At 30.2% G+C, this 27,336-nt stretch overlaps 1 protein-coding gene across 8 annotated transcripts in view; it reads right to left on the reverse strand.

The window, feature by feature from the left end:
* The window catches only part of LOC145280019 (homeobox protein cut-like 1), a 971,332-nt gene that overhangs the window by 70,526 nt on the left and 873,470 nt on the right, over positions 1–27,336 (reverse strand). For 6 of the 8 annotated variants that reach the window (XM_080131692.1, XM_080131675.1, XM_080131665.1 and 3 more), the window contains one exon: positions 20,711–20,764. The exons of the other annotated variants lie outside the window; for them this stretch is intronic. In XM_080131692.1, coding sequence (XP_079987818.1) covers positions 20,711–20,764 — 54 coding nt within the window. The remainder of the gene's footprint in view (positions 1–20,710; positions 20,765–27,336) is intronic. 8 annotated transcript variants of the gene reach the window in all.

Raw genomic sequence — 27,336 nt, forward strand, 5'->3', positions numbered from 1 at the left:
TTATTTTTGGCGGTTCCAAGGATCGAAGAATCATGATTGGCGATCCAATTTTGAGATTTAAAATGTGTGGAGGCATTCCAGATATCTCCAAAGAGTTTAAAAACTCCACAGGGTAGTGAACAGCTTCATATTCATTAGTAGCTGAATCAACTGACTTGTATTGCTTTGTGTCTCCTGGAAATTCATCCATTATTGAATTGTTCAAATGATTCACATTGCTGTTTAATGGCGAAATAATAGCCCTCTCAGCAAGCCAATCCGGTGATTTTCCATTGTTTTGCAGGTCTGGGTACACTTTGTCTTTCAGTTGCTTCTGATTACCGACACATTTACCAAGCGCAGTTGGAATTTTAATTGTGTCAGGTGAAGAAGTGATAGGAAACTGACCATTACCGATTTGGAGAAGCAATTTTGAGAAGTCTGCTGCAGCTGTGTTATCAGAGATATAGGCTCTCATATTAGTAGTCAGTCTCTTCACTATAACGTGCCTCCAGATATAGGATTGTTTCAAACTTGCATTGACAATGTTAGCCCTTGTGCCATTTTTAACCACTGGGAGGATTTGACGGAAATCACCGCAAAATAAGGTTGGAATGCCACTCATGGGATTCTTGTTTCCTGTGATGTCTTGCAGTGTTCGGTCAATTGCTTCATAAGCACTCTTGTGCGTCATTGGGGCTTCGTCTACAATGATTGCAGAGGTGTCTCTAATTACATTTGCCAAGGCTGAGTTACCAGTAATTTTGCAAACTGGCTGATCCATTCGATGAGTATCCAAGGGTACTTTAAAAGTGCTGTGAAGAGTGCGGCCACCTTGTAGTAGAGTAGCAGCAATGCCACTGAATGCTGTTGCAAGCACAATCTTTCTCATGGATCTAATCTTTGCAAGGATCAAATTGATTATAAAAGTCTTGCCCGTACCACCTGGAGCATCAAGAAACATCATGTTTTTGTTCATTTCACCTTGTGCTTCCAACATTGCCATGAATGAATTGTAAACTTCTCTTTGAGAATCGGTCAGTTTTTCTTGCATATTTTCTGCTTGTAGGGAAGTTCTTCAAGATTATAAGTAACTTCACGTTGATACTCTCTCGCGAGTCTTTCATCTCTCCCTTGCATTGGTGCAGGTAATCCATAGCTTGCCAATGGTTGACCGCACATAAGGAGAACTTTTTCTTCAATTAGACAAAGAGTTTTATTGTAGATGTCCTCATTAAAATCTGCTTCTGGATTGTTAACTTCTTGCCTGTATCTGTGAAGAATGTCTTCAGATATTACATCACGAAAAGCCATCCAGATCTCAAGAGGATTTCTTGGCCCACAGGCTGTTAAAATTATCACAAATAGGCTTCGCAAATTTGTAGGTGATTGTGTGGCACTTGCCTCTCCTACTGCTTGATGCAAGTGATGGTCATTTTCTAGAAGGCCTCGAGCAAGGCACGCTGCTCTGTATGTTTCAAACACCTGACCATTGTATGCTCGCAAATTTTGAAATGAAGTTGGACCAGCAACCTCATTGAGCAACAGGCGTAAGAAATAACACTCCCCTGCTTTTGGACTAATCGTGTAGATTCTCCCAATGCATGGTGCCTTCCATACATCATCATTTTCAGTACCTTCAACTTGTACCCCACGCATTCTTCTCATCCATTTCTTTGTCGATTTGTTCCAAGTGTAAAACTCAGGGACTTCTACGTATTTGAGACCCCTTGCAAAGTCATCCTCATGGCAGAGTTGAAAAAATGCTGTCAAAGTTGTGGCAGGCGGTGTACCTTGGGCTCGTTCCAGAGCAGTATCAGCTGAGAACATGACACGCTGCCCATTTTCAAGATGAACAGAAAGTTGTACAATTGGGGGGAAATGTTCATGGATGGGATGTTCCAATATCCTCCAGGCTGCTTCTGAACTGCCGACATACCTTGCATTCTGGAACTGCTGGATCTCATCCACAATGTGACTTTGTACTTGGCCTTGTTGGTTAGCTGCTCCATCAGTTCTTTGTAGTTCAAACACTGCTTGATCACATCCTTTATTCACGTATTTGAGGACATATTTGATGCTTTGGATCGAGCTGCAAATTTCTACGTTAATGTGAGCGTTGAACTGCTGAAGGAGGACCTTGTTGTATGGAACAATCCACTGGTTTGTTATTTCTTGATTAACATACCGACCATTTCTCTTCATCCTTATTGTACCAGTCTGGCCTCCATCTTCTGGTTTTCTTCGCCTGTACTTGGGGTAAGAGTCTTGGCCTTGCTTGGTACACTGAAGAAATTCTTTTGGGTATTTTTTGGAACATTTGTTGTCAATCATACATGGACAATTTGGATTAAATGGTCCACAAGGTCCATGCACCATATGTGCCATCACTTTAGCATGAAGATCAGGATCTTCCTCTTTGTCAGGGATCTCTGCAGATATGCAGAGATCCATTTTTTCTGGTAGAAGTTTGTCCTCTGGGGCCTGCCAGGTGAGGATGTGTGCATGCGGCAGTCCTCTTTTTTGATATTCAATACTGTACAAGAAAGCCCTCAACCTGCCAAATCCTCCCTTTTTAATAAATTCAAGTAACTTTTTTAGCTTCTGCCTGAAAACCCTGGCAACAATATCTGGACGATCCTGAGGGTCTTGCCCTTGAAGACAATTTTCTGTAATTTCTGTCCACTTTGGATTTGTTGTGAACATGATGAAGAGGTCGGCTCGGCCCATTCGCCGAACATATGCCATGGCATCACTTTGACGCTCAAACATGTATCGAGGGCCTCCTGTATAAGTTGCCGGAAGTACAACTCGTTGACCAAACTGTTCTGGATTCCCATCCTCCCTAAGAATTGAATCTCTCAAGTTGCTATAATTGTCAGCTCTCAGGGTCTGTTGCTCACGCCTCAGGAACTGTAAACGTTCTGTTTCAATCTTGCAGTACACATCCACCAGCCATTGTTGAAATAGCCTTCGGTACCAGAGAAAATAGTTTCCAGGCCGAGTCATTAAATGGTACGAATAAAATTGCTGTTGGGTAACTTTTCGCCCATTGGATGCCTTCATGTAGATGTTGTAAGATGGAGAACCATAGGGGTACATTAACGGGTACATTAAAGTATCGTAGAGGGGATGTAGTTCGGAGATCCATTTTAATGTATCATTTCTAAAACGCAAGACAATATCCCGGTTAGCTGTTGGTTCATTCTCCATTAATATTCCAATCTCATACGTTGTTGTTGGAGCATTGAATCGCCGTGGATGCTCTTCTTGCGGCCTTCGGTCTTCCCTTATGACAACTTTATGTTCTACCAAGTGTTCTTCTTCAATCCTCTCCTTTGTTGTTTTCAGCTGACAAATAAAGCTGTTGTTCTCATGTAAAAATTCAGTCAGACTTTGGAGAATGTCTCTATTGAGTCTACTGTCACGTCCCCGATTATGTAGTTCCTCTTCCAGACTATCCAAGAAGTAGACTTGAATAAACTTTGCTGTTTCATCTTCAGGTGGTAAAAGACTCCCAATCTGGTGGTAAACCTGGCCTCGAATTCTAAAAGAAGGATTCCACCCATGTACTGCCGCAATTTTGTGACCAAATGATGTCATTGCAAAACAATTGTTATAACTGCGTAGATTTTGCAGAAAATCTTTAGAGATGGGACCATTGCCGGAGAGCAAATCTTGAAGCAACTGAGGCAGTGGTGGAAAGCTATCAAGCACAACTTTGCCAGAAGAACAACAACAACCAGGGGTTTCTCCTTTAAATTTTACAGCTGAGCAATGTTGACATACTTTGTCCATTTTTCCTATATCAGCTGTAGTGAGAGAGTCATTTTTGTTGTAGAGCAATCCTTTTCTATTGCAGTGTTCTATTTCATGGTGTCTCAAAGCAGTCATTCGTTGTCTAGCTGCCTCGTTTTCTGTCAATTGCTGGGGCAAAGTCATACTCTCTCTCCATGCAGCCTCTCGTTGTTGCCCTTGGTATAGGCGAAAGCTTCGTTGGGTTTCCGATTCATTCTGATGTCGTTGAGCCACTCTCAACTGACCTTGTGTACGTCTACTTACCTCATATAATTCATTCGATCGTAATATTGCTTCTCTTTCCAGTGCATATCTTTGCCTTTCTTGAATTTCATCTTGTGATGAATTTAACCGCCTTACAGCATGTCTAGTTCTGTCAGCTTCACGTTGGGTTTCTCTTTCCAAATCTGACAGTCTTGCTCTCCTTTCTCTTTGACGTATCCTGTTAAGTTCTAGACGTCTTTCTCTATCTGAATTGTTTTCATTGGAGCGAATTGCAGCAACTCTTAGTCTATTAGCTTCCAATCTTTCCATTCTTTCTTCCTCACTTTCGTTTCTACTTCGTTTGGGTGGCATAATTTCGGTTTTAAACGGAATTGTTTAACGATATTAATGATTGTAAATTAATTAAGCGTAAAGGAAATGTATACTAACTGAAATGGACGAACTATAAATAATATTTCTGAATAGTACAATTATAAACAATTATATTGTACCTATTTACTATGCCTCCCCACGGGACAGAGTTAGACACCAGGGTCGTTTTTTAACGTGGAGAAAAGGTACAAAAATAAAAATTGTCTCAGTCGTGAAGGATTTCTCCTCCACCGAAAGAGAACAAGAAAATGAAGTGCAGCATCTGAAGAACAGATACTACACTTTGATCTTGACCAAAAGGAATGAATAAAAGCGACCTACGTGTGACTCATTACTTCCGGGTGTAAACGTCACAATCTAAAAGTAATAATTAAAAAAAAAAGTAAATGTAAAATAAATGTAATACCAACTTAGGTTAACTAAGTAAACAGTACAATTAAAACAGTTCTATTAAAACAAATAATTACTAAGATCTAGGTAATTGTTAGTCTCATTGTTATGGTTTTAAAGAAAAAAATGTGTAAAAAAAAGTTCTGCTTTTGTGAGTACGTGTATTTCTTTTAAATTACATAACCTTTTTATTTTATTATTTATATCTCTTTTAAATTTATATATTTTGTTAGTAAACTGGAAGAAATTCAGTTGAATAAAACTTTGTTCGTGTTCTTTACGTTAAACTCATATTTTTATAAAAGGTTCATCCGGTTTAAAGAAAGCACTAAGTTTAAATAAGACTGGAAATAACTAATTCAATATATAAATAGAAAAATGAAATAAATATAAGCTTTAAGTCTTAAGATAGTAATAATCAAAATGTAATAAATTATTTGTAGTTCAAATCTATGATAAACAGGCTTTCGAAATAGGCTCGACCAGAAAGATTAAATTGGAACGAAATTATAATCTCCGTGCCATTTTCAAAACAACCCCACAAAAGTAACGATATCCTGCAGTTGGTTAAATGACAATGTTGGTTGTAAGAAAAATGTAAAAGAAAATGCGCTTATCTGTTTATTTTGACCTGTTTTATTTAATTAAAAAAAAATTGGCTATAACTGGAAGAGAGCGTTATGTTTTGGGGGTTGTTTAAAAAATAGAATGGAAATAAAGTTAGTTCCGTTTTAATTGTGTTTAATTGCGGCAAGCGCTAACAAAATCGAAAAATCACTGTTTACATTCGAAATGTTAGGTTTACAGGTTTGCTGACAAGGCTGGGGGTGTTTAATACAATTATTTTACTAAATTGATTTTTTTCATTTAAAAATAAAATTATTTCTTTTTTAATAAAGTTTTATTTTAAAATATTTGTTTTTGTTTATTTATATAAAATTACGATAGTTGAATTGTATTCTTTCAATTATATTGGCAAGTAAAATATAAAAGATTAAAACGGAACGAAATTGAAATTTCCATTACATTTTCAATACAATCCCAAAACATAAAGCTTTGCTCGCCAATGAATTGTTTTGATAATATACGTAAAGTGAAATAAATCGAATATAAAATTAAATGAAAATATATTAAATAATTAAATGTTAAATAGATTTTGTAAATAGTACAGTTGAAATGATTAGAATATTTCCAATATGTAATAAGGTCGAGGTAATTAGTTAAAGAGATTTAATATAATGTGATATGCAAATGAGCATAAGTCATTCGATATGGGGGTGGTTTGTAGACTAGTATATAAAGAAATTAGGCCTAGATTTTTATGTCTCCTATAACAGAAACATCCTAAAATGGGTTCTAATGTTTCTCTACCAGGAGAGATCTACCCTCTTACCTCCTTTATATTTCGTTGATGATGGAGAGCTGTACACACAGACAGAAACACACGAACCCTATTACTTTATAAAAATATAGATATATGAATATATATATATATATATATATATATATATATATGAATATAAATATATATATGAATATATATATATATGAATATATATATATATGAATATATATATATATGAATATATATATATATGAATATATATATATATATATATATGAATATATATATATATATATATGAACATATATATATATATATATGAATATATATATATATATGAATATATATATATATATGAATATATATATATATGAATATATATATATGAATATATATATATATATATATGAATATATATATATATATGAATATATATATATATATGAATATATATATATATATGAATATATATATATGAATATATATATATATATATATATGAATATATATATATGAATATATATATATATATATATATATGAATATATATATATATGAATATATATATATATGAATATATATATATATATATGAATATATATATATATATATGAATATATATATATATATATATTCATATATATATATATGAATATATATATATATATGAATATATAATATATTATATTATATATATATATATATATATGAATATATATATATATATATGAATATATATATATATATGAATATATATATATATATATGAATATATATATATATATGAATATATATATATATATATGAATATATATATATATATATGAATATATATATATATGAATATATATATATATATATGAATATATATATATATATGAATATATATATATATATATGAATATATATATATATATATGAATATATATATATATATATGAATATATATATATATATGAATATATATATATATATGAATATATATATATATGAATATATATTAATATGAATATATATATATATATGAATATATATATATATATGAATATATATATATATATGAATATATATATATATATATATATGAATATATATATATATGAATATATATATATATGAATATATATATATATGAATATATATATATATGAATATATATATATATATATGAATATATATATATATATATATATGAATATATATATATATATATGAATATATATATATATATATTCATATATATATATATGAATATATATATATATGAATATATATATATATATGAATATATATATATATGAATATATATGAATATATATATATATATATTCACATATATATATATGAATATATATATATATATATATGAATATATATATATATATATATATATGAATATATATATATGTATATGAATATATATATATATATATATATATGAATATATATATATATATATATGAATATATATATATTATAAGATTAAATTAAAAGCCAAGAACAATGCGAGATTTTTTTTTTATATAGAGTAAAAGTAAATGCAAACAAAAGAAATAAATTTCTTTTTTTTTGTTGTTTGTTTTTTCTTTTTGACACAAATTTTAACTCGAAACAACAGTAATTTTTTTTTTCTCTCTGTTGTATTCAATGGTGTTGTAAATCTCAATATATTTCAGACTTATTAGTCCATTTTAAAGAGAAGACAGCGGAAGAGTGTTCAAAATTGGAAAAGTAGCCGCAGAGTTTGCCACGTAATACCGCGAAATATAGAACAAAAAATGACGTTAGGAGAACGTTAAAATAAATCAGTTGATGTTTGAAATACTTGTTGCGTTTGTGAATCAAGGGAGATGACTATTCAAGCAAGGTTTTTTTGTTTTTTTTTTAAATTATTGTTTTTCTTATGTTTTAAACTTATATTATAAAAGCAGAGCTCAATTCCAGTCTATTGTTTAGTGTGGGAGTATTTTTTGAAATAATTAAAGATTCGAGGATACGAAGTTGACCTACGTTTCTTGAAGAAGCAAGAATGTTGATGTGAAAATCTGGTTCTGAATTAATGCAAGTGCGAATATGTTTATAGAACGACGAAGCAGTAGTGTTTAAGTGCTCTTTAATGCGGTGATGAAGCAATCTGGTAGTGCTTCCAATGTAAGATGCACTGCATTTAGCGCATTGTAGGTCGTAAACAACGTGGTTCTTAAAGCATAAACCTGTGTGTGATATTGGGCAATTAGAGAGTGAACAAGGGGAAGGTGTATGCGATGGATGTTTTCGGTTGAGCTGTTGTCTTAAAGTAGATCCAGTGTGGATGAGTTGAATGTTGAGCCCCTCGCTGCGGATAGCTTTTCGGATTGAAGAGGGGTTTTTTTCACTGAGGAAGGGTAGTTTTAGAAAACAATTGTTAGAGAAGGGTCGGGTGTTGCGTTTTTTCTTTTTAAGTGAGGATAGGATCGTATTAGGGTAGCCGTTTAGTGAGAGGGTCTGTAGGAAATTGTTAGTGTGTGTATGTTTGTCGGAGATGTTAGTGCATTTGTCTTGTATGCGTGAGATTTCAGCATGTGCGTAGTTTAGTTTGTCCTTGAGAGGTAGCGCAGATTTGAAATGTACGAAGAGGCGTTTGCCGACGGGTTTTCTGTAGAATTCAGTGCATATGGCACCATTTTTTTTTATTTGTATTTTAAAATCAAGTAGAGAAAGAGATTCCGAAGAGTCTGGGTGTTCTATAGTAAATTTTAAGTTTGGGTCGGCGTTATTGAATTTGTGGAAAATGTTAATAGCTTCTTCGCGGAAGTATGTGATAATTAAAATGTCATCGATATATCTAGTAAAAAGGAGATAAGAATAGCAGGTACTAAGGGTGTGTCTTTCGAGTTTGTCCATATAAGCAATGGCAAGAATACCGGATAGACTGGAGCCCATGGGTAGTCCAGATACTTGTTTGAACGTGTTTTGTATGAATCACTGCTGCTCGTATTGAGAACAACATTAACAAGACATGGTCTCAAATTTGTTTTAAAAGAAATCTCCCAAAACAACACAGACTAAATTTTATTACTAAATACAGCAAATTACCTACCTTTTATCACCTTATTAAAACCCACAAAAATAGCACACACACACAGATCAGACCCATTGTTTCAAGCGTTAACGGTCCCCTTTATAAAATCTCTTGGTTAATATCCCGCCTACTTAAACCTCTACTCTCTACCTTCCCAGCCCATGTTAGTAGTTCCAACCAAGTAATTAACAGACTCAACGATCTACCACACCATCTACTCAAACTATACAGATACCCATTTAGCCTAGACGTCGTTTCTTTATACACCTCCATTCCTGCACATCCAGCCATCAATCTCATGGCAGACATTATAGCATCTAAAAACCCACAATGCTTCGGAATTACTCCAGGAGATCTCTTACAACTCCTCCGTATTATAGTAGACAACACTTACTTTACTTTCTTACAAAACACGTTCAAACAAGTATCTGGACTACCCATGGGCTCCAGTCTATCCGGTATTCTTGCCATTGCTTATATGGACAAACTCGAAAGACACACCCTTAGTACCTGCTATTCTTATCTCCTTTTTACTAGATATATCGATGACATTTTAATTATCACATACTCCCGCGAAGAAGCTATTAACATTTTCCACAAATTCAATAACGCCGACCCAAACTTAAAATTTACTATAGAACACCCAGACTCTTCGGAATCTCTTTCTCTACTTGATTTTAAAATACAAATAAAAAAAAATGGTGCCATATGCACTGAATTCTACAGAAAACCCGTCAGCAAACGCCTCTTCGTACATTTCAAATCTGCGCTACCTCTCAAGGACAAACTAAACTACGCACATGCCGAAATCTCACGCATACAAGACAAATGCACTAACATCTCCGACAAACATACACACACTAACAATTTCCTACAGACCCTCTCACTAAACGGCTACCCTAATACGATCCTATCCTCACTTAAAAAGAAAAAACGCAACACCCGACCCTTCTCTAACAATTGTTTTCTAAAACTACCCTTCCTCAGTGACAAAATCTCATCTTCAATCCGAAAAGCCATCCGCAGCGAGGGGCTCAACATTCAACTCATCCACACTTGATCTACTTTAAGACAACAGCTCAACCGAAAACATCCATCGCATACACCTTCCCCTTGTTCACTCTCTAATTGCCCAATATCACACACAGGTTTATGCTTTAAGAACCACGTTGTTTACGACCTACAATGCGCTAAATGCAGTGCATCTTACATTGGAAGCACTACCAGATTGCTTCATCACCGCATTAAAGAGCACTTAAACACTACTGCTTCGTCGTTCTATAAACATATTCGCACTTGCATTAATTCAGAACCAGATTTTCACATCAACATTCTTGCTTCTTCAAGAAACGTAGGTCAACTTCGTATCCTCGAATCTTTAATTATTTCAAAAAATACTCCCACACTAAACAATAGACTGGAATTGAGCTCTGCTTTTATAATATAAGTTTAAAACATAAGAAAAACAATAATTTAAAAAAAAACAAAAAAAACCTTGCTTGAATAGTCATCTCCCTTGATTCACAAACGCAACAAGTATTTCAAACATCAACTGATTTATTTTAACGTTCTCCTAACGTCATTTTTTGTTCTATATTTCGCGGTATCACGTGGCAAACTCTGCGGCTACTTTTCCAATTTTGAACACACTTCCGCTGTCTTCTCTTTAAAATGGACTAATAAGTCTGAAATATATTGAGATTTACAACACCATTGAATACAACAGAGAGAAAAAAAAAATTACTGTTGTTTAGAGTTAAAATTTGTGTCAAAAAGAAAAAACAAACAACAAAAAAAAAAAAGAAATTTATTTCTTTTGTTTGCATTTAATTTTACTCTATATAAAAAAACATCTCGCATTGTTCTTGGCTTTTAATTTTATCTGATAACTAGCAATCGGTGCCCGGCGTTGCCCAGGTGTTTTGAAGTGTTTGCTTAGGAAAAAAAAAAGGTCAATTTTTTAAAACTTTTACCCCTATTATGACCTCGTAACATTTATTGTTTAGGGATCAAGTAAAGTTAATAAGTTAGATCCATGTCCAAGGAATCTATATATATAAAATATCACGTGTTCAGACCTTAAATTGTAGGAGAAGTTTGGTAGAGTTCTCAAAGGTCTAATCGTTGAATATTGACCACTTAATCGCCAAATTTCTGTCGAAAACCTATCACATCGATGTTCCCAAATCTCAGTACCCTGTATATCAAATTTCGAATCTGTAGGCTTAAAATTGACAGAGTTTTAACGTAGGGAAATGCACACAGACGCACCGACACACACAGACACTATCACTTATACATATATATAAACATAAACATCATATATATAAAGATAATAGTACGCCATATATATAACAAAAGACCATTATTTACTGAAGTGAAAGGAAAACCCGGGGGAACTTTACCCAAAAATAAATCTATATTTTTTTGTGTGTATTGATAGTCTGGTACTTATACAGTTTAGTGACGACATTAAAAAATGGAAATATTGAAAAAAAAATTTAATTGTACGTAACTGTTATAGACTGAAGTTCTCTGAAAAAAATTTCACTTCATTTGATCAAGTAGTTTTTTGTTTTTTTTACAGCGAAAAACAATGATTTATCACGGCTACGTCAACGTGGCCATTTTGGAAATGTTATTGCAGGCCCAGGAATTCCCCAAGGGCAGGTAACTGCCGTACATAGCAGAATACCTGCATTTTAGGCCAATCTAGCCCTTTTTCCCCCCCACCAGAATGAGATTTTTTTTTTTTTTTTTTTGCGAAGACAGATGCCATTTTTGGGGTGTTTTTTTTTTTTTTTAATTTGTAACAGAAGTAAATAAACGAAGTTTCGAAGTTATCCATGCGTGTCCAACTGAGCATGTTTCGAAAATAATCTCGTATAAAAATTCCTCAATTCTTTGCATTCTTCAATTTCTTTGCATATTCAATAGTATTCTTATTTATAAAAAAAAAAATACGCAAAAAAATTGCAGATTAAAAAAAAAAAAAAAAAAACGTAAAAAAATTTCAGATGTGTTGTGCGCATCTCAATATGGCGAGAAAAAAAAAGGCTAGATTGCGAAATTTGGCCTAAAATGGAGGTATTCTGCTAGGTACATTTCCAAAATGGCCACGTTGACGTCGTCGTGATAAATAATTGTTTTTCGCTGTAAGAATTTTTTTTCGGAGAACTTCAGTCTATAACAGTTACGGACAATAAAATTTTTTTTCAATATTTCCATTTTTTAATGTCGTCACTAAACTGTATAAGTATCGATAGTCTTATCAACACCCCTTTTTTCTATTTATTTATAAAGAAAATACAACTTTATACAAATTCCCTATTAGTTTTTTTTTTCGGTTCTCTTATACGATGATCATCTTTATTTAACTATTACGTGTAATTATATTCATACAGATATTCTATATGATTTATATTTGCGTAATATTTGCGTAGAAATGAAGAAAATCAAATTTACTGTGTATTTATCGTGTTGCCATAACAACGTGACGTAGCCAAGGACAGTAGTGGACGTGAGTGTGTGTGCGTGTGTGCGCGTGTTTTCGTGCTGTATTGTTTGTAGTAGTAGTAGTACTAATAATCTGTCCAGCGTTTGCTTTCTTGTGTTAATGGCGGACGTTGAGTCAGAGGTTGGATTGTGATGTCTGTAACTTTCGTATTTTTCTAATTTGTAAATGGCAAGTTAGAAAAAAATTAAACCCTTCCAAGATGGACAATAAATAAGACCAAAATATTTTATGGTAAAGTTAAGAGCGTAAGAACTATACTTTTTTAGGAGATGTGATTATTGGATTAACCAATCAGAAATCGTCTGTGGCACACACATCTCTGTTTTTATAGATATATAGATTTTCTTCAACAATGCTTCAAGCAAACTACAACCTACTTATATATATATATATATATATATATATATATATATATATATATATATATGAATATATATATATATATATATGAATATATATATATATATATATGAATATATATATATATATGAATATATATATATGAATATATATATATATATGAATATATATATATGAATATATATATATATATGAATATATATATATATATATGAATATATATATACATATATATATATGAATATATATATATATATTCATATATATATATATGAATATATATATATATGAATATATATATATATATATGAATATATATATATATGAATATATATATATATGAATATATATATATGAATATATATATATGAATATATATATATATGAATATATATATATATGAATATATATATATATGAATATATATATATATGAATATATATATATATGAATATATATATATATATATATATGAATATATATATATATGAATATATGTATATATATGAATATATATATATATATATATATGAATATATATATATATATGAATATATATATATATATATGAATATATATATATATGAATATATATATATATGAATGTATATATATGAATATATATATATATATGAATATATATATATATGAATGTATATATATGAATATATATATATATATATATGAATATATATATATATGAATGTATATATATGAATATATATATATATATGAATATATATATATATGAATGTATATATATGAATATATATATATATATATATGAATATATATATATATATATATATGAATATATATATATATATGCATATATATATATATATGAATATATATATATATATATGAATATATATATATATATATATGAATATATATATATATATATATATGAATATATATATATATATATATATGAATATATATATATATATATATATATATATATATATGAATATATATATATATATATATATGAATATATATATATATATATATGAATATATATATGAATATATATATATATATATGAATATATATATATATATGAATATATATATGAATATATATATATGAATATATATATGAATATATATATATATATGAATATATATATATATATATATATATGAATATATATATATATGAATATATATATATGAATATATATATATGAATATATATATATATGAATATATATATATATGAATATATATATGAATATATATATATATATGAATATATATATGAATATATATATATATATGAATATATATATATGAATATATATATATGAATATATATATATATATATGAATATATATATACATATGAATATATATATACATATGAATATATATATATATATATACATATGAATATATATATACATATATACATATGAATATATATATATATACATATGAATATATATATATATATATGAATATATATATAAATGAATATATATATATATATATATGAATATATATATATGTATGTATATATATATATATGTGTATTTATATATATGTGTATTTATATATATATGTGTATGTATATATATATATATATATATATATATATATATATATATAAATATGAATATATATACATAAATATGAATCTATATATATAAAAATGTAATTCTTGGTTTGTGACATGTGAATAAAAACATATTTCTACATTACCTATTTATTTGAAATTTTCAGACAACCCACCTTTAGAGTCCAGGGATGTTTTTATGTTATTACAATAAATTTACCTTGCGAATTATTAAAGTATTAAATAAAATAAATATATTTTTTTAACCGTTAGTGCGAACCTGCTTTGTTGATAAAACTGAACTTCCGGTTCGATTCATTTCACAGCCACGAATTGACGAACAAGAAGTAGATTTCATTGTCCGTTTACTCCATAAGTAAAAAAAAAACCAAAAAAAAACATAATTCATTTGTTTATCTTCCAAATCTTTTAATTTACACATTTTTTCTTTATTATATAAGGCTAAAAAAAAAGTTTGTCGCTTGCTTTTTGAGTTTTTTTGTGTTTTTTGATACAAGATTGGTTGGTAAAAGTACAGTTTGGTGCTAATGCAAAGAGTGGTCCGCGCTATTTTTAAATCGTATTTCCAGGTTTAATTAAAGTTTTATTATATGTTTTTTTATTCAATTGTAAGGTTAAAATACACCCTCCCCTCCCCATGTTAAGAATGGCTTTTTAAATATTAACGTTATTATTACAACACGGATCACTCTCTGCATGAGTACTGTACTTTCACCTAACAATTTAATAAACAAAACATGGTACTTATGCAGAGAAAGTACCATAATAATATAATAATAGAATAACGTTAATTAGAAAGCCATTCTTAACATGGGGAGGACGTTTTGTTATTATTCTATACTTTCACCTAACAATTTAATAAACAAAAGACGGTACTTATGCAGAGAAGGTACCGTGCTGAAATAACGCTATTAAGAAAGCCATTCTTAACATGGGAAAGGAGAGTGTTCTGTAACTATTTTATATTTTCACCTAACAATTTAATAAACAAAAGATAGTACTTATGCAGAGAAGGTACCGTGCTGAAATAATACCGTTATTTAGAAAGCTATTCTTAACATGGGGAGGGAGTTTTGCATCTATTCTATACTTTCACCTAGCAATTTAATAAACAAAAATAGATAGTACGTATGCATAGAAAATACTGTGCTGAAATAATGTTATTTAGAAAGACATTCTTAACCTGGGGATGTAACCATTCTGTCCTTTCACCTAACAATTTAAAAACAAAACATGGTACTTATGCAGAGAAGCTACCTCGCTGAAATAATGACGTTATTATTTAGAGAGCCATTCTTAACATGGGGATAGGGGTGTTTTGTAACTATTCTGGACTTTCACCTAACAATTTAATAAACAAAAGTTAAACTTAAGCAGACAAGGAACAGTACTGAATCATTAACATTATTTAGAAAACCATTCTTAACATAGGAGAGAGGATGTTTTCTAACTATTCTGTACTTTCGGTGCTGATGCAGAGAGTGATCTGCGCTATTTTTTAAATCGCATTTCCATGTTTAATTAAAGTTTTATGATATGTTTTTTATTCAATTGTAAGGTTAAAGTACAGAATAGGTACAAAACCCCCTCCCCATGCTAAGAATGGCTTTTTAAATAATAACGTTATTATTTCAGCAAGGATCACTCTCTGCATAAATACCGATTAACGTTTTGTTCTTTGGTTTTTTTACCGTATTTTTTTGGGTTTTTTTTTCAAGAAAACCTTTTTTTAACAAAGATTGAAAGTGCACGTTTTTTTTTTTTTTTTTTACATAAGTTGTTTTTATATAAGAAAATATGAATGCTTATAACGAAATCGGGTACTCGTGCACTTATTGATCCGTGCTTAAATAATAACGTTATTATTTAAAAAGCCATTCTTAACATTGGGAGAAGAGGGTGTTTTGTACCTATTCTGTACTTTAACCTTACAATTGAATGAAAAAAATGGTAAATTTTTAGATTAGGTCCACCTCCACAATTTTCTTTTAAATGACGACTTTTGTAGGTTTTCGATTATGCTGAATACGGAAATCGCATTGAAATTTTGCAGAAATAAGTAGTTATTGAGATATTAAAAATTTGTATAATGCATTGTAATCTCTGGCAGCCGTCTTTTTTACACGTTTGTGCACGTCATAAACAAATCTATGCGTCTAACAAAGATGGCCGGCAAAGAATACAATGCATAAAACAACTATCTATATCTCGATAACTACTTATTTCTGCAAAATTTCAATGCGATTTCTGTATTCAGCATGGTCGGAAACCTTTAAAAGTCGTCATTTAAAAGAAAATTATGGAGGTGGACCTAATCTAAAAAAATACCAAAAAAAACATAAAACTTTAATTAAGCTTGGAAATACGATTTTAAAAAAATAGCGCGGATCAGTAAGTGCTGACATTAATCGACTCACGTGACCTTATTAACAAACCCATTAATCGACTCACATGACCTTATTAACAAATATTATCAAAGGCAAGATATGTTACTTTATTACCGAAATGGATAATTTTTTTTGTTTTTTTAATGTAAAATTTTTATTCGGCTCAAAAAACACAGCGTTTACTGTTATATTTGAAAATTACAAATGGCGGCAGACTGTGTTAACACATTAGGTTTGGGAAAATGAGTTAAAACTAAAAAAAAAACTATACAAAATACTGCTAAAAACCACTGAATACATGTCTTCCTATGTCGCAGTAACATATATTGAGTTCCTGAAAGTATTTTGTATAGTTTTTTTTAGTTTTAACTCATTTTCCCAAAGTTAATGTGTTCAACAGTCTGCCGCCATTTATATTTTTCAAATATACAGATAAACACTACATTTTTTCAAACCGATTAAACATTTTACACTAAATAAAAACACTAAAATCTTATTCAGTTAGGTAGAAAAGTAACTTATCTTGCCTTTGATAACATTTATTTGTTATATTTATTTTTCAACAACTTGTTCGTTTCTGTGTTTAGTAATGCAAACCTGTTTTATTTGCTATAACGTTTAGTCAGCTCGAAGAACAGTGTTTATCAGTGTATTTGAAAAATACAAACGGTGATGGACACTGTTGATGATGTTAAGTTTGAGAAAATGATTTGAAACTAAAAAACTATACAAAATACTATCAGAAACCCACCGAATATGTCAGCCTATGTCACAATAACATATAATCAGTAGGTGTCTGACATTGTTTTGTATAGTGTTTAACTGATTTTCCCAAACTTAACGTATTCAACAGAGTCCGCGACCATTCGTCTTTTTCAAATACATAGAAACACTGCGTTTTTCAGCCGATTAAACATTTTACATTAAATAAAAACGCTAAAAAATTATCCAGTTAGATAGAAACGTAATTTACCTTACCTTTGCTTTCATTTATTCGTTTTTGAACAACTTTTTCGAATCTGTGTATAGTAACACCCCCCCTTACCCAAATATTAATTAAAAACTCACATTTTTTAATACAATAAAAAAGAAAACTATTTAGCGTTTCAATGGTTTAGCAACTTTCGGCTTAATCCACTGAATGTTGGTCGAGCCCAAGCCATGATTGATGGTAACTCCCGAAGATCCGGATCCAATTCTGCAAGAGTACCATATTTTTTTTTATTTTCGCCTTTTTTTAAAAACTTTTTGGAGTGGATTGCTGTACTTAGAATTTTCCATTACACGAAATTAAGCCACAGCAAGTGGCTTAATTTAAAGAGATATATACAGAACAAAAAACTTTGTTGGTTTCATCATGTTGAAAGAAAAGATATGCAAATACAGTAAGAATAATTCATTAACCATATCTCATTTGATGCTATTAATTCTGCAGTTTATGAAAACTATTTATTTAAAAATGATAAATAAAATCAGAATACTTTTCTTTTAAAAGTTTTGAAAAAAATCAGAATACTAGTTGTTTATTTTTTGTTTGTTTTTCTATTAAGAAGCGAATACCATCTTATATATAAAAAACGGCTTCATTTAAATATTTTAAGATAATGTTTCCCAAACGAGTTAACATTTATGTATTGTTTTGTGTAAAAATTTATGAAATCTATTTCTTGAGTTTGGCTCTCAAGTCATCAACGTGGCCTGATGAAGCAATGTCTCTAAATTCGATTCTATTTAAAAAGTTTTTTGTTCTGTACATATCTCTTTATATTGTCTAGATTATAATCTTCCTTTAAGCTCACAGATTTAAGTCTCACATTATGCATCTACCACACCGCTCTTGTATCATTTCTCTCCATACAACACATATCCTCAACCCTCATTGGTCAGGTTTCATTTCCATACATGTGCATACCGTTGACAAATACCTGATAGACTCTTCCCTTGGTCAATAGGAGTAATGCTATGCTGGTTGATAATGACAGAGGTTACATGAACTTAACTCCATCCAAACGTTTGGTGTCCTAGCTAGTGATAAAATTATGAAAGTAAGATAATACAGGTCATTTCTTTATTTCAACTCGCGTTTGAACTTAATAATTTGACTGTTATAATGTTGCATATTTAGATGTGTTTGAAATTAATTTACCTCCATCATAGGGCAAAGTTATGTGAGTATATCAAAAATGTGTACATAGGAAAAATAAAATAAATAAATAAGGAACAACCAAAAGATAGGCCTCATATCTCAACATAGTAATTAATTCATTAGGATGAAATCTTCCAAAGTAAAAGGAAAAATAAGCCATGAATATTTCGTGCAGAAAATGGTACAACATTGTGCAATACATCATATAAGGAAGACTTAAGTGGAGAAAATAATAAAAAGACAAGAAAATCATCAGAAATATAAAATAATGAACAGAATCAAAAGAATTTTAATTTTAATGATAGAAAAGTAAATTTAATTAAATGTATGAATATTTTGAACAAAGATGTAAAAAAATATAAATGTTTTCTTTATTAATATTCTGGTCAATGCCTGAGTGTTGCCATCTACATCAACAAAGATTATTTAAAGCAATGCAAGGTTGATGTTCATGTGAGAATCTACAATTGATTTTTAAGAAATGAAAAAACGTAAAAAACACACACAGAAATAAAAGAGGAAAAGACAGGAAGATATGAGAGAAAGAGAGCAAATTGGAAATGATACATTAGCAGAGAAATCATGCTAATTTCTTACAAATGACAAACACAAGCAGAAATCATGCAAAAAAATCAAACAAGGAAAAACTATTAAGTGATGAGAAAGAATAAAAGAAGAATCATTTCCAATAGTGCCATGCTAAAGTTGGATGAAGAACCAAGAGGAAAATAGAGAAGAAAAAAAACATATATAAAATGTAAAAGTGAAATTAAAATGTATCTACCACTAAAGACTTACATCCAAACTATCACAGCTTGTACAAACATAACTATGCTTTAATGATTAAATATCTTTTGATTTAAGATAGAATTTAAATAGTCATTTGTTTTCTATAAAATTAATTATTTTTCAAGATGATAATATTTGTAGATTACAAGACATTCTGACTTCTGAGTATAAATTGTAATTATATGATGTTCATTTAGAATGTTCAAAATAAACAAACGAAATCCTCTTATTTGTTTTATTTAAATGAAAATATTGACTGTAAACATAAATACAGCATCAAAGAAGTTTACAAAGTGTCAAAATAGAAATTTTTATAGTGCACAAAAGCTTCAGTATGCATAGTACTATATATTTTTGAATAGCTCTGTTTGAAACAAATAAAAAGAGAATGTCTCCATATACAAATTTGTTCAAATTATTGATTCTTTTATATAATGTTTTTTTATCATGTATCTTTAATATCAGAGTTGAAATTATTAACAACAAAATCAAAAGTTTTGTTAATAAACTTGATATTAACAGATATATACAAATTTAAATAAAAGAATCAATAAGTAAAAGCTATTTTATTTAATCAAACGTTTTTGGATAAGAAGATGCTATATATATATATATATATATATATATATATATATATATATATATAAAGATGTATATCTATGTGATGATGGCAATAGCAATAATGTATTAATAATGGTTAGATAATTTTTTGAAAAACCATTTACAAACAAATTGGACATCAAATAACAAATCCTACCTGGTTTTGTATAAGGTTCTTTTAAGACCCCATCTGATGGCTGCTTTTTAATTGCTGAAATGTTTAAAAGATTTTCTAAAATGTACTGAGATGATCATAGTGGGGGGGGGGGGACGTGCTGATAGGCATAAGAGAAGAGAAAAGAAATCAATGAAACAAGATTATATATATATATATATATATATATATATATATATATATATATATATATATATATATATATACTGTATTAACAAAAATCAAGACTTCAAAAAAAGAATTGATAGCAACAAAAAGTGTATTTCATTGTTAGTTACAATTGTTTCAAAACTAAATTCAAACAGTATGGCATTTGAAAATTTTCACATAAATAGCCTTTCTTCAGACTTAGTGAATAAAAAACATTTTGACAACAGAACATTATGTAAAGACATTTCCCTTAAAAGAAATAAAGCATGCGAAAACATTTATCCCGGACGCATCTTTGTCCAAAAATGACCTTCTTAGTGACTCGCAATATGGTTTCCGTTCTGCTAGATTTACAGCAGATGTGCTTACAGTTATATCTCATAGGATTAGCGAATGGAGGCTACCTTTCTAGGGCAATTGCTCTTGACATATCAAAGGCCTTTGATAGAGTATGGCATAAAGGTTTACTTCACAAGATCTCCAGCTACGGAAATAAAGGAAATGTCTTCTCAATTATTAAATCATTTCTCTCTGATAGGTTCATAAGAGTAGTGGTTCATGGGCAGAAATCAGAAGCTCTTAGTATTAATGCTGGAGTCCCTCAAGGGTCCATTCTGGGCCCAACTCTCTTCCTGATCTATGTTAATGATCTTCCAAATCGCATCCTTACATCATTTGTAGACATCTATGCTGATTACACTACTATCTATGGTAGGACATCTAAGACAGTAAACGACCAAGTTCTCTCTGATTCTCTCTCCTCTGATCTTGAGCAAGTGGTACAATGAGGAAAGAGGTGGCTGGTTACTTTTAATGCATCTAAAACCAAGCTTTTATCTTTACATCATCAACGATCTGATCCACATCTGGCATCAATTGAAATGAATGGCTCTCGTCTTGGGGAGACCTCAAGTTTTGACAAGCTTCTGGGCTTGACCTTTACTCATGATCTTTAATGGAACACATACATTAAATCCGTTGCCAAGGCCGCTGGACAAATGGTGGGATCCTTCTATTGATCCAGTAGATATCTCACTACTGATACAATTCTCTATCTACATAAGAGCCAGGTACGTCCAAGGATGGAGTACTGTTGCCACAAGAAAGGACTTATCCTGCCTTGATAGAGTTCAAAATAAACTTTGTAACCTTGTGGGGGATGTCCTTTTCTCTTCCCTGCAACCTTTTTCTCACAGAAGAGATGTTGCCAGTTTGTTTCTGCTTTATCGTTATTTTCATGGCAAGTGCTCGGCTGGGCCCCATTCTATGGTCCCCCCTCACCAAACTTTCACAAGAAACGCCCATCTAGCAGAAAACACTATCACTAATTTCCCCCACCTGTGCCTAAACCTAGACGTAGATTCCACGAGCAAAGCTTCATTCTTAGAACTGCACGCCTATGGAATTGTCTTCCGTTTTTTTGCTTTCCAGCTGACTACAATATGGTTGTCTTCAAGTCTAATGTAAACAAGTTTTTGATGAGCCGTTCCATATAAGTTAACAAATTTTCCGAATCTCCATTACTAACGGTTACTATATTGTCCAATTTCTATAGTACACTTTTTAACCTTTATCCTCAAGTGGCCTCTTGACCTTGATAAGTGGTGATGCCTATGTAAAAAAAAAAAAAAAAAAAAAAAAAAAAAGAAGGTATATGAATGCTCAATTATGAAATATGATAATTTTGTAGCTTACACTTTAAGTCATCTCTCTTTGGCTTATAATTCATTGGTATATGAAAATTTACTGAATTATACAAACAAGTATATATATATATATATATATATATATATATATATATGTTTTATTTTTTTTATTACCGTTTTATCTGTTTGGTTACATATGTTTCGGAGGTTGGACCGTGTTTACGATCCAACAGCCTCGTCAGACTTTACAGAAATGGTTGGTTAGTATTAGGAAGAATTGTTTTTAGGAGGAATACGGGAGGGGGGGGGGAGAAGAGAAAGAAAAAGGAGGGGGGTTGGGGGGGAAATAATAGAGGGGGAAGGTGGGTAATGACAATATTTCAGTTTTGAAGTTTAAAGTATATTAGGTTGTATTGTGTGTGTGGGGGTAGCAGATTCAGGTAGGCTTGGGTGGAGATATGTGGATATAGGGAAGGGGGAGAGAGGATGGTAAAAAGAAAAGAAAAAAGAGAGAGGGTAATGAGAGGAAAAGGAGTTTCAATTTTTGGGTTTTAAAATTTTGATTACTTTTTTTCCTGTTCAATAAGGTATATTTATTAGATGAGAGGGAGAGAGGGAGAAAGATAGATGGGAGGAAAGAGAGGGAAGGGGGTTAGTGTGGTTATCATTTTTGGCAGTTACACAGTTACATTTATGGGTTTCATGGTCGTTGTTCATTTCATAGTGGGCTGTTTTTAAACAGTTAAGAGTTAATACAGACGTTGACACAAGAATAAGAGCGTATAATACATATACATACATATTACAGACCAATATGTAGACACATAGGCACATACATATAAAAACAATACCTATGCAGATGTACATGGGTCTACATGCACACATATACACACATACACGTACACATATATACACTCGCATATATATACAGATATAAATACATGCTCACACATATATAAACATACACACACCCATCCGAGTACATATAAGTGGATATACAGATATCCAGTAAGAAGTAGATGCATACATACACAGACATATATATATACAAGTACACACATACGCACGGGCTCATGCACACGTATACACAATTACCTAAAACCCCCATAAATAAAATTTACCATGAAACCTATAAATGTAACTGTGTAACTGCCAAAAATGATAACCACACTAACCCCCTTCCCTCTCCCTCCCTTTCCTCCCATCTATCTTTTTCCCTCTCTCCCTCTCATCTAATAAATATACCTTATTGAACAGGAAAAAAAGTGTCAAAATTTTAAAACCCAAAAATTGAAACTCCTTTTCCCCCCTCCTCTCATTACCCTCTCTCTTTTTTCTTTTCTTTTTACCATCCTCTCTCCCTCTCCCCTATATCCACATATCTCCACCCAAGCCTACCTGAATCTGCTACCCTCACACACAGCAATACAACCTAATATACTTTAAACTTCAAAACTGAAATATTGTCATTACCCGCCTTCCCCCTCTATTATTTCCTACTCTTTTTCTTCCCCCCCCCCGTATTGCTCCTAAAAACAATTCTTCCTAATACTAACCATTTCTGTAAGGTCTGACAGGGCTGTTGGATCGTAAACACGGTTCAACATCCGAAACATATGTAACCAAACAGATAAAACGGTAATAAAAAAATAAAACACATATTTGCTCTGCGATAGTATTGAGCACTCTCTTCAGGTTTTTACTAATTACCAGTTTTACCAAATATATATATATATATATATATATATATATATATATATATATATATATATATCCTCTACTTACAACGGACTTGTTTCAATTTGTTTTCATGGATCAACAGATGAAAAAGTCAGAGCAAAGCAAGATATGTGCATAAAGAAGAACAAAATAAGAGATGATAGCTTTTATGATTGACCGACACATTGCTCAAATAAGCTTATTGACGAAAAATTATTAAATAAAATAATTAAACATTTGATATTTTAGTTTCAAAACAAAATTTGCTAACCAATTAATTATAGTTGAAATGTGCAGAATTAAAAAAAATGGGTAAATTACAGCTTTGAGCATAAAAAGTTGAATAGAAAAGCTTTTAGATTCAACAATATTTGAAAATAAAAAAGCAATTATAAATTCATTGTTCATTTTATAAAGTGATAAATGTGTTTTGACTAAGACTCACATTTGCATATGTGATTTTCTACATATATATAAGAATGGATTTTTAATACTTGAAGTCCCCCAAAACAGGCTCAAAATAAAACTCTAAAAAAAAAAAAAAAAAAAAAAAAAGAAGTTAGTTTTGAAAACTTTAAAAACAGTGAATTTCTAATCTTAAACTTATCATTACCTCCCCACAAAGGCAAACTTAGGCACAGCATCATTTTTTAAGTAGGGATATCCAGCTCTTACCAAAAAAGAGTACTCTGGAAAAAAGAAAATATTTCCCAGTAAAGAAGTCTTTCTTCTCCTCTGACTGACTACAAAATAGATGTTAAACTTTATTCCTAGCTCGATAAAAATTTAAAACATATTGCAATGATTTCAATATTTTCTTTGAATCATAAGAAAATAAGAAAAACTAGCACAAAAAATAATTCTAAAAATATTTTTTAAAGACAGTATTATTGTGCATTATCAGTTTTATGCAAAGAACAATTACACAAATATTAATACCTGTTAAAACTGTGACTGAAATTAAATCAGCCATTACATGGAATAGGAATTACAAAATTAGTTTGACTAGACAAGTACATTTGCTTATAATGAACTCAGTTAAAATATAAAGTCAATATTAGAGACATTTCCTGTTAAGTTTAAAAATGAAGTAAGAATAACACAAAACTGGTATTAGCAATAACAAAAAAATATTACCCAAAAATATGAAATACTGTGACATTGCAAGGAATTTGAAATATAAAACACACATAAATTTGGAAGAAATAAATTCAAAGAAAATTTGTCATCCTAAAAAAATTTTAGAATAAAGGATTTTTAAAAACAGTAAACTGGTAAAACTGTATTTACAAGAAAATTCTCAAAGCAACTTTCAGTTTGACCCTCACCTGGCACTAAAATAAAACCCCATTAATTTGTCAATGAAAATGTAAACATTTTTGTTAAATATTATTTGGCAGTAATATGCTTTTAAAATTGAGTCTAAATGTGATTTTTATTTTTTTTTACATATAGTGGTTTGATAAATGTTTGATGAACATAGTGTCAGCTTAAAGTAGGGATCATAAACCAGCAAGTGCAAAAATGGGTAAATATAGTGAAATCTGCTTCAATTTCTCATTTATTTAAGGGGTCATTTTAAGAAAATTTCAAAATAAACAAAATTTAATGATTTCCCTTTATAAATATACAATTCTTTCTCCTATGTCGCTGATATGTTTTTGTTTTCAAGTCACTATTTTCAGTGACAGACAATTCATTTTTTATGTGAATCTTTTTTTAAAGCAAATTTTGTATATGCAGTAACATTTATCTCTATGCATATGAAAATACTTTTATTTTAAAGAAAAAAGCTCACTCATCAATATGATGGACATACGATTTTACATTGTTTTTCACAAAAAAAGTCAAACTTTTTCAAATGAAATAAAGATATTTTTTGTGTTTCTGTCTGTTTTATATGGTTCAAATCTAGAGTTTGTTCTTATTGATTCACTATTAATAGAAAAAATTCTGTTTCTCTCTATTGTGCTATGAATCATATTAAGAAGATTCAATGTGTTAGCTGTTGAAATGAATTTTATATGAACAGTCAAAGTGGTACTTCTGTATCATTTTTGCATGTTTTATCTTACAGAAGGATAATAGGATTTTCTCCAATATTAAAGCTGTTTGATCTAATAGTTATAGCATCCCAAACTATGCTTCTTAGATGTTTACAAAAGGGACATGAAACAGAGTAACCTCACCCTCTGCACATGGGAAAGTCTGGCTTACAAATGCCTTGCTTGGCAGTATAACAAGGCATGTTCAATACAGAAGCTATGTCTGAGGAATCACCTGTTGTGAAGTGAGTCAAGTGGAAGTAGCAACATTGGCAGCCCCAGCAACCATCCAACTTCATCTGCATCAAGTGCAACAGGGACTACAGCCCTCAAGTTGGACTGTATAACCATTTTCAGTGGTGCAGATAAACACCAGAGCTACACCATCCTCTCCCGAAAATGGACGATTGCCTATGATTAATTTTCATTTACCACACAATAACATTACATTTGTTTACTTGTCATTGAAACGTGCATATCTAGTGAAAAATTAGTTACTGAATCAATAGAACAGAAGAAAAAAAATATTATTTTCAACAAATTTTTATTGGTCATAATTTGATAACCAAATTGCGCTCCAAAAGTTTGCTACCATTGCTTACGTTTTGAAAAGATCACACATAAATATATTTTTTTAGATAAAATGAAAATTAAAAATTGATTTTGGATACCTAGTATAAGAGATATTTCATTGGTTAGCTTGGTTATGTACAGTAGTAAAAATTTGAAGTTGGATTTCAGTTGCTGAGCCAATTTTATTGAAGAAACACGTAATGCTAGGTTCGGTTATAGTTAATTAGTGTACTTCCTAATTTTCTCTCATGCCTATATCTCCCCTGTGCATGTACTCTTTTTTTTATTACATTTTTCCGAGCATTCTTTTTTATTTACTAATCAATTAAAAGGTTTTTTCAGTCTTATATTGATCAAAAATTATTGAAATCAGTTTTATTATAAAATTTCAAATAAAATAAAAGCTTTTATTATTTTAATTTTGTTATTAAAAGTGCAAATACAAACTAATTGTGTTATTTTTATCTCTATAACT

This window comes from Euprymna scolopes, chromosome 1, assembly GCF_053919585.1.
Source record: "Euprymna scolopes isolate OS-2025 chromosome 1, ASM5391958v1, whole genome shotgun sequence".
NCBI lineage: Eukaryota > Metazoa > Mollusca > Cephalopoda > Sepiida > Sepiolidae > Euprymna > Euprymna scolopes.